The sequence below is a fragment of the Nestor notabilis genome, unplaced genomic scaffold (assembly GCF_000696875.1).
Source record: "Nestor notabilis isolate BGI_N333 unplaced genomic scaffold, ASM69687v1 scaffold8163, whole genome shotgun sequence".
NCBI classification, from domain to species: domain Eukaryota; kingdom Metazoa; phylum Chordata; class Aves; order Psittaciformes; family Psittacidae; genus Nestor; species Nestor notabilis.
Genome location: NW_009922347.1, coordinates 39,453 through 49,421, shown reverse-complemented (window position 1 = coordinate 49,421; position 9,969 = coordinate 39,453). Strand labels below are relative to the sequence as shown.

At 37.7% G+C, this 9,969-nt stretch overlaps 1 protein-coding gene across 1 annotated transcript in view; it reads left to right on the top strand.

The window, feature by feature from the left end:
* Positions 1 to 2,742: 2,742 nt before the first annotated feature.
* The window catches only part of CCDC60 (coiled-coil domain containing 60), a gene marked incomplete at both ends in the record, with an annotated part of 36,314 nt that continues 29,087 nt past the window's right edge, over positions 2,743 to 9,969 (top strand). The window contains 2 exons of the mRNA XM_010011572.1: positions 2,743 to 2,826; positions 5,436 to 5,527. Of these exons, the coding sequence (XP_010009874.1) occupies positions 2,743 to 2,826; positions 5,436 to 5,527 (176 nt within the window). The remainder of the gene's footprint in view (positions 2,827 to 5,435; positions 5,528 to 9,969) is intronic.

The following is a 9,969-nucleotide window of genomic DNA, read 5'->3' as shown; positions in this document are numbered from 1 at the left end:
AACCCTAACTATTCTATGATTCTATGTGCAAATAGTAACAGAAAAGGAGAAAGAAGGTTGAAGGATGTCCTAATACTTAGAATTTCTTGGATTTTTTATTGTACTTTCAAAAGAAGTGCCCTCGTACAAGTTAGGTATTGCCTCAAATATGAAAACTTTCCAGTTTTAAAACCAAACTGCTTCTGAACCGTTGTCCCTGAAGGTGTTTCACCAACAAAGTCTTCTGTTCCATCCGTCTAGCATCTTTGTACCTTTAAGAGTGCTCTGAAATTCAGAAGGGTAAATCAGGATATAAGTAATTATTTGTGTTTTAGCATTATTTATGTTCTGGATAGATACTTTGTGTTCACGTACTGCAGGAATGTAGTTACAAGTATCTAAGACTTGTGCTGAAAACATTGGGGGGCACGGGTTAATTTCTTATAGAGGGCTTTATTTGGCAACTCATTTCCAAAATCCAGTCTACTTCACAAGGTCTGTTTTCACAGATCATTTAGTATTCAGAATCTGCTTCTTACTACAAATGGTTAAAATAAATAACTTTTATCTGTGGAAAAAACATGACAAATATTGATGATTAAATTTATGTAGTGGCAAATACTTTAGTTTTGTTTTCCCTCAAGTTCAGTGTAACAGACACTAGATTGAATGCATGTTCACCCCCAGTAATCTGAATAGCACTTCCCACAGGTGAAGAGTGGGCACCCACTCAGGCTGCAGAATTATTCCTCTCCTGTTGAGTGTGTGAATGAGGTTTAATCACTCGCTGAGGGGGGTTCTTGGGTACTGATTTGTAGAACTCGTTAAGGACTTGCCAACAAAGTTGAAGTTGACAAGCAGGTATTCTTTATTGCAGCGCTGGGAGACACAGGGGATATCTCCTCCTAATGTGTGTCCCAATCATCAAACAGACTGTGATTATATTGTTGCTTAACATACATATTCATTACATTTCCAACAAACATCATACATATTCATTAGTTGTCCGAGAATCGTTATGCATAATTCCATGCATATTTTCGCATGCGCATAACAACGTGATAGTGGTCTTTGATGGTCGTTTTACTTCTTCCAGCACTCTTCATCACTTGGCTGTTCCTTGAACTTTTGTTCTGGAAGTCTTTGAAGCATGTGCAGTAGATAAATGCTTACACCAGCTTAATTAGTTCACTAATACTACTGTATTTCTCCTTGTCCTTCTACTTACCAGTTACCTTTGCTGTGGTACCTCCTAAACATCTGCTAGTTTCAGATACTCTTTAGCTACAGTCCTGTTTTGGTTACAATAAATATTGTACAAAGGTCATAAGGTTCTAAAGCTATGTCAGCTACAACAATTTGTCTTATACAATGACCCTTATTATGTTCTTTTGGTTGGGCTTTTTTTAGGTTGGAAAGTATTGTTGTTATGTACAAAGCCACCAAGCTTAAAGTTACTTAAAACTGAATCTTCTTATTTATGAAGGATTATATTTCATTTTGTACTTCCTTGTCTCAGTACATTGGTACCCTCTGTAAGACACGTGCTCCGGAGTAGTGTCCATGTGCCATCTGTCTCTGCTGCTGACCAATCTTGGTCAAGTGCACCCCAATTACATGTAACAGTGGAGCCTTCAGACTTACTCTGGCTGCAGAAAATCATCTTTTCATTCCAGCTGCTTTGCTCTGGGTTTTTGAGTTTGGTTTGCCCTCTAGTTTTCTATTTGTTTATGGGCTGCCTCAGTTATTTGTATAAGAACTTTGGTGTCTACAGTTCTCCAGTGTATACAGATTCTGTTCTTTACACTTGTTCTGCTGAAATGTTGCATAAGACCATAAAACTGAAAATAATTTTGTGCCTTCTTAAGTCAAAATTCCAGCAAGCAAAATGCTCTGCTCTTGATTTTTATTTATTTCTCTGAAATACTTGAATGCCAAAAGCTTTGCTCCGTTGTGCAGAAGCTATACAGCATAGCAACTATTTCATCCACAGCTCTGAGGCTGCTGTGCAGCCTTCTTTGTACATTGGCTCTACCCTGACTATATGGATGCACCTTTCTAGGTAGGGCCTGCAGCTTTGCTTGGAATCAATAAATGAGCTCTTTGATCTAAAACTAGTGCAGGAAGAAATGCCTGTTTTCATATCCTTTTATCCTGAGCACTGCAAACTGCTGGGTGAGCTGAAGTCTTTGATTAATCTCCTTGTATAATTCTTTTTAATAGGAGGGAATATGTCTTTCTTCCACTTGAATAAACCAATGGTTGAAGGACTTCTAAAAGTGTGCTTTTCTTTGACTTAAGGGCTTTTTATGAATCTGTGCCTTCCTTGTGGGTGAAAGCACAGACCCAAGAATAGTGGTCTATCCACAGTGTGTATCTTTAGGGAAGAGCAATTACAGGTAAGTAATTTTCTATTCCTGATTTGGGAAATTGGATTTTCTTTTTATGTTAGACATAGTAGTCTATATAACAGTCTCCCAAAAGAAAAGTTACATTTCTCAAAGCATTTAAGCATAGTAATTTAACAAATGTGTATGCATTTTGCATAGTAGCTTGTCAGCTGGTACATCAGATGAGAATCTACTTGTACACCAGAGTTACTTAGTGACATTTTAAGCTTTTCTACAATAGACAAGCCATTATTTTTGCTTTAATTTGCATCTCTATAGAAAAACTTATTTGTACCACTTAATTTTAAAAATTATGACCTGCTACAGTATGGGTAATTATCACTATTTCAAATATGGTTATGTTCATTTTTAGGAACCAGTTGAAAAAGATGTGCAGGAAAAACCACCCAAAGAAGTGGCTGAAGTTACTACAGACAAGCACTCTTCCAAGCCAGAGGTGAGACCACTGGTGAAGCTTTGATTCTAGGTCGAGTTAAAGAAGGCAACACAGAAACATCATGTTTTAATTAATCATGGATATGTTTGCTGAACTAAAGATTTAAAGCCTTACTGTATATAAGGAAGAAGCCTTTTGCTGGCTGATGAACATTCCTAGATCTTATTTCATAACACTTCTCCTGAAGGTATCGGAAGAAATCACTGAGGGACATGTAGGCTTCTACTGCAATTTGGTAAAAATAGTGTTCTGAAAATTCAGTTTACTTGTGTTGGTTATGCCATGTGTCAGTTCTAGAAGACTGACCTTTAAACTATATTATGTTTTAGCACAGGAATGACTAACACATTCAAAACGATTTTCATTTCAAAATTCCATATTTTTATTAAAGCACACAGGTCACTATAGCACATCTTTAGATCTCAAACCCCTGAAACTGAAAGGGCTGTTCCTTTGGGTGTTATGTGGAGCTGCACAACTAAACGGTTGTTGAAGATCCAGCCTCCACTCAGGTTTTGCCTGGTGAGACCTTAACCTTCACTTTTCAATATTGAAAGGCCTGGAGGTAATTTTACTGAAATGCCACATTTTGGTCAGCACAGAACAGTTACTGTGGTTCTAATTCCCCCAAGACTGCCCCAAATGTATGTTTTATTTGATAGGTACTTAGGTCTGTCATACAACACTGCAGACTTAGTTCAGTCTGAGGCTATCTATCCCAAAGCAATTCAGACCTTGTAAAGATAAATAAAATGTTGGAATTAAAATATATTTTAACTTCTCTGTATGGATTTAACAATTTACCTGAATTTGACAATCCAGCAAGAAGATTTATTTTTTCATCATACATGGTCTTTGTTAGCTTATTTATAATCTGATCCAGCTCCTTTCTCCATAGACAATACTGAATGCGAGGCAGCTGATTTCATCACAATTTTTGTATGAAAGAAAAGAAAAAATATAAACAAAAGAGAAAGGCTGGTGCATCTACAAATAGATGGAAACTGCCAGTTAACACTAATGATTTTTTAAGTTCTTTTAAAGTTTTTTCTTTAAGAAAGCAAACACAAGTGTTAGCCTGACTTCAGCATCTGGTAGTATCTTACCTATTCTAACACAGTATTTAAATTCCTTTTTTTCTCTAACTCAAACCAGTCAGGTTTGTCAGAAGCTAACAAAGTTGAACAGTTAAGTTGAAAAGTGCTGTGGAAGTCCTGCTAAGAAGTGCCACTGTGCCACTGCAGAAGGTCTCTGGCTTGAGTACCAGAAACCTCCCACCAACATTCATCTAGTGTTTTTCTCCTTTCAGTTCTCAGTTGCAATTCTTATTTTTATCTATACATCTCATTGAAAAGACTTCTTCTGTTTGCATCTTCCACAATGTTCTTTTGAAGTTAAAAAGTTACTAAGAAAGGGTTGAAGTGCAGCTCAATCATATCATAGAAGCTGTTTGACCACAAAGAGCACCAGTTGTCTCAGCAATGAAAACCAATACTTGGATGCGCATAAAGAGTTGAAATAAGAGTTACAGTCTCTCTGGAGTAGGTGAGCGTTTTCTCTACAGATCCAGCTGAGGTCTGCAATATCCTATTGCATACTTCACCAGGTGCATAGTAGAGGATCTTTATTTCCTCGAATTAATTTTCCTGGACCCCTTAGGACACTCATGAATGCACAGGACCGCCTCAAGGGATACCTTGGGCTGCACCACAGTCTCTGCACACCAGCACTATGCTCCCAGTGGGTAACAGTTTTAGCCATGCAGTTTTTGCACATTGACAAGAGCCTCAACTGCCTATTTTATTACCTCACACATACAAACCCCTGCATATGCACAGTGTGCAATTGTGATTCTATGAAACTGATGCAGCTGTTCTCTGGAAGCCCCAAGGGTGCTTCTAAGCCAGGGCTAGTTCAACAACAAATACAAGCTTTCATCTCCCATGTATTTCTTTTCCATAGCTGCTCAGAAGAACAAATATTGCAGGCATTTTGAACAACGTATTAAGTTGGTGATTTTAATTCCTTTACCTAAAATTGCTGACCTGGTTTCTACACTCTTTAAAAGTGAGAGAGAGAAAGAAAATAATAAAACTACTGTGTTCTGTGCTCTAAACCCACCTGTCTGTGGAGCTTTTCTTACTGTTTTGGTTTCTACAGATGTCAGTCTCTCTGTTTTGGGCCTGATTGAAAAATATTCTGGATTGGGACTTGTATAAGATTTCTCCCATGCACATTTTTCATAGTTTGCTAATGCATAAGCACTCGCAGCAGTCATTCCTTACCCCTGAGCCGTTGAATAGTCTCTTCTTCCTGTCTGGTAGTTTAATGAAGCTCATGGGTACTTTAGCTGCCTGTAAAATCTCTGTCAAACTTGAAGCCAGCCAGTGAGTTAAAAGCTGTTGGAACACATGTACACACAGGCATGCACAGCAGTGTCATGTAAGACTTGTTTACATGCTTGTGAAATGACACAGTGCTGGCCCAGGTGATGACCATGTCAGAAAATATTTGGTGATTAGAACTGAAGCCTGAGACTGCACATACCTTCTCTATGCTAAGATCTTTATTAATACTTCAACATTTATTTTCAATGTGATCATTTTCAGTCTGATTCACTGGAACCAGTGAAGAGGCCCTCCCCTATCGCAGGAACAGGAGAGGAGCTGAGGACTCTTAGTGAAGCTCTAGCTAGCTCAAGGTAAGGGAATCCAGAGCACAGACGTGGGCCAGTCAAGGCTGAAGGAATCTTTGGTTCTGCAGAGGCAGCAGTTGAATTATAGGTGAAATAATCAACTGTGCTAACAGCTTCAAAAAGACAGTTTACAATTCCTCCTTTATAGGCTTTATGTTTGTGTTTACTGAAAATGTTGTCAGTGCTGTATAAGGAATTTGATAACCCTGTCTGTGTCAATACTATATTGTTTCACTGTTCTTTATGAAGGTGCTTGTTACTTCTTTACAGTCGTTTGTGTGACACAGTGCTATGCCAGGATCTGGTAATAAAGTAGTGAAAAATGAGCAATTTTAGGACATATAATGTCCATTATGTGGTAGAAAAATCATAGTGAAAATATCTACCAATATTATAGGAACATCTGCATGGACTCAGTTGGGGATTATACCCACTGGAGGCTCAGGAAGATGCTGCCATGCAAGGAAGATATTTTCATGCCCCTTATCTGATGGGTAATGAGCTGTTAGGATGCAATGTGGATTTGTGATCCCATATATACCTTTTAACTAGCCAAGTTTGGACAGCAACTATTGTTTTATGGGGCTGACCACAGAAAGTAGCTGGGTCTAACAGGCTTAAGCAAAGTGTGCTCTGCCATTTAGGCACTTATACTCTCAAATGTGCTTAGGCCCTGTTGTCACCCATGTTTCAGCACTGGCACTGCAGGTGGTACTGCAGTTGACAAGATTGAGGCTTCAATATGTTTTTCTGTTGCAGTCAAACACTCTGATTGCACTCCAAACTTGCCTACAGAGACCATTCACTCTGTTTTCTCTGTATTAGCTTAAACAGTTGCTAAACTGAGTAATAAGCCTTGCAGCCAGTGACTCCAGGGTTTCCTAAATTTCCCTGGAACCTTCTCGCTTTCCTGATGTGAGTGTTAAGAAACGAGATTCATTTACAACTGAAACAGCAAGCAGTAGCACAGAAAGATGATTTACATCTGGCTAGGTTTAGTTACAGCCTGCTCCAAATAAAACTGAAAAATTACCACTGCCAGCCCCAGCAGGGTACAAATTGCACACGTGTTTACGGGTTTCTAGACTTTAAGTCTTTGAAGAGCATTCACTAGGTAAAACTAGTTGAATTAAAGTAAGCAGTAAGACAGACATCTATATAAAAACTTCATAATTAGGTTAAATCTAAGCAAATATAGCAGTCAAGACAATACATGATACTTTATCAGCATAATATGTTGAAGATAAATTAGGGTCTTGCATTGTTTGACTGAGATTAACTGCGTAAAAAATCAAGGAGGTTAGAGAAAAAATAGCTTCTGCTGTAGAGGAATCATAATTTCACGTTTCATAATAATATAGTGGGTTTAAATATTCCCAAATTTTTACATCAGAGCAATTTCTAAGTTTTGTACTAGTTACTTGTGATAACATTGTATTCTACATTGTTCCCTTTTATCCTTCTCTGAACCAATTTTCATTATTCTTTACTCATATTAACTTATTAATAACTAATATGTAAGTTAACTTACTGTTAATCCAGTTATAGTGAACTTCCACTTGATAAACTCTAGCCAAAATAACAAATGCTATGTACTTTGAAGGTTGGATAACCCATTTCAGTAAAGCATGACTTGGAGTTGCCCTGTTAGTTATGTTTGGCTGCCTGCATACCTTGTTCATTGCTAATTTTCAGTGGGATTGTCTCCTCGAGGTCAAGTTAAAGTTCTTTTGATGATAACCTGCCAAAGATCAGGTTACTTCTTGATATATGAGTTTCAGGTGCTTGAAGCTTGCTTTTGGTTGCTTTACATTCTTTATTTTCAAATGAGTAAGATGAAAAATACTTGCAAGTGTTCTGTAGGGCAATAATTACCATCACCATTGGTACTGAAAGGCTTGATTTGTCAAAAGATGATCAAATCAATATGTAGACATTTAGATATAGCAAACTGGACTCATTGCAATACAGCTTACAGGTTGAACAAATGAAACGTCATTTTAATAGTAGGCTAACACTTGATCTGATACTGTTGGGAAATGTGCTTTTGAAATGCCAGTAGGAGCTACATGGCCTTTTTGTGTCCCTTGGCCAGCCTAGAGATGCTTAGGACTAGCTGAGCTTTTCCACAGCATTGAAATGCTCTCCAATTCAGTAGATTGAATTTCTAATCCTGTAATTGTGGAAACCCATTATATTCAATTCTATTTTTTTTTTTTTTAAGCAATCTAGATTGTCTTCAAGACAAAGTGAAGCTGGACATGCTTTGTCCATGCCAGAAGAGGGGAGAAAAGCAGACTGCCTCTCTACACGGTCTGTCTCTGCTCCCTGTTTCTGACTATTACAGCTTTATGCTGAGTACTATCCAGGGAGGTCAGAAGTGGTGTGGGTGTGGGGAGGTGTCAAGCTGCTGTTATGAACTCTTGGCTGAGCAGCTAACTTTTTATGTAAAATATCTATAAATGTATTATGTATTACACAAAGTTTTTTACTTTCTGTAAACCACTTGACTCCTCTGCAGCTCTGTCACGTAAATTGTGATTGGGAACTAGGCAATATATCTGAACTAAGTTGTCTGCATAAATATATAGCATTTAAAGTGTGCATTTGGGTTGCTTTTGTTACTGGAAACAGAAATTAATTTTACATACAGGGCATGTTTTTTCATACCATTTTAAATTATCTTGAACATTTTTAATCTTAATACCCCTATCTTGTGCTTTTAGGGCTGTTTAATTTGATAACTCTTACAATGCCTAGCACTCAAGTACATGCAAGCATTGTTTTATTCATCTCTGCAGCGCTTCTGGGAATTAGGTGGATAAATATTATTACTCTCCTAAGTAAATTATGAAAATCAAATTGGGGATGTAAGATTAATTATCACTGGAACAGCTACAATTGGAACTTGGGTGTCTCAGGTATGGAAATTGCCTTACTTACTCTTCGAGTTCAGTGATGCCTCTGTTTCTCTGATTTTTATTTCTGAAATTGGCCTTCTGAATTAGAAGCTCCAGGGAAAGGCTTCTTCTGAGATCAAGCCCATTACTCTGGGGGAATGCAGTTGTTTTCTATAATAGATAAGTGTTTATTCCAGCCTACTTTTAACTGAAGACATTTGTGTTTCCTGCACCACATTATGATAAATGCAGATTTGCTTTCCACTGAATTTTTAATAGTAATTCAATCTGCAAAATTATGTTAAATGCAAATTTTTAATGATGTGAATACACTTGATCGTAATGTGTTTTGATGTATCTTTTCTGAGTAATTAAACCCATAGATTTTAGACATTCATCCCTCCTCCCCTCCAGAGGCCAATACAGCTAAAGGGACAAACAAAAATATGTTCCTTTATGTACTTTATCAGCAGAATTGTCAAGGCCTGATCAACTGTACCTGCAGCACACCCATAGAGGATAGCGATGTTGTGCAGTTGTTCCCAAATATCTAACTTGGCTTGCAGAATCTTTTATACCACTGATACAGAAGATGGAAAGAACCCGATTCCATTTTGATATCCCAAGCAGAGTTTGAAGTGCTGATAAGTAAGAAAATACCTACCTGTTAAATCATCTCCAACTTTGCTATCTCCTTCCAGCCTCATAAATCTAATTCAGTCGCATTCAAAACTAGCTTCATGTGATTTCAGATACCTGGGGAGAAATATTCCCAATCAGAAGTTTTCCGTGACAGTTGTGACAGATGTAAGATTAAGAAAGGGAAGACTTAATCTTGTGCTACTGCACAAATGAACGTATAGTTACTTTTTACATTTACTGAACAGTAAATGACATCTTTATACGCATTTGTTTTTTTGAAGATCAGAAGAGTAACATGGTCAGGGCTTGGTCAAAGCTGCTTAGTAGTGGTCACTTTAACATCAGTTTCTGGAAAGCACTGTTAGCTGAATAAATGCTCAACTGAAGCTTACCTGTCATGTCATGTAATACCACACATTCTTTTCATTGTAATTCCAGGAGAGAGTCTGTAACATGCCTAATAGAATTCATTCTGTTTATTGTGGCAATTAAATCAGGAATCCTACAGGTTTTGTGTTATTCAAGGAGTGAAGTATGATAGGAGCTCTAATGGCCATGGAAACTTCTGCTTGAATGAACCAGGAAAACAGACTTCTGAAATATGAACTCACTTTCTCTAATGCTTTCTGAAATGTACAGTAGCCAAATGACCCAGTATGCAGGAAAACATCCAACAGCCTGAGTAGCTGGAAATCAAAGGCAAAGGTATACACTGACAGTTGGGAGAAGAGAGGGGTTGTTATTTGAGTGGGGGTTTTGTGCGTTGTTTTTGTTGTTGCTTGATTGGTTTTTGCTTTTTAATTTTCACGTGTTGTGTAAGCCTGGAAATTCCTGGGGTGTCATTGTGCGACCTTTTAACAATGAAAATGCGTTAGTCACTCATCTCAAGTGTGTGCACAATGTTCC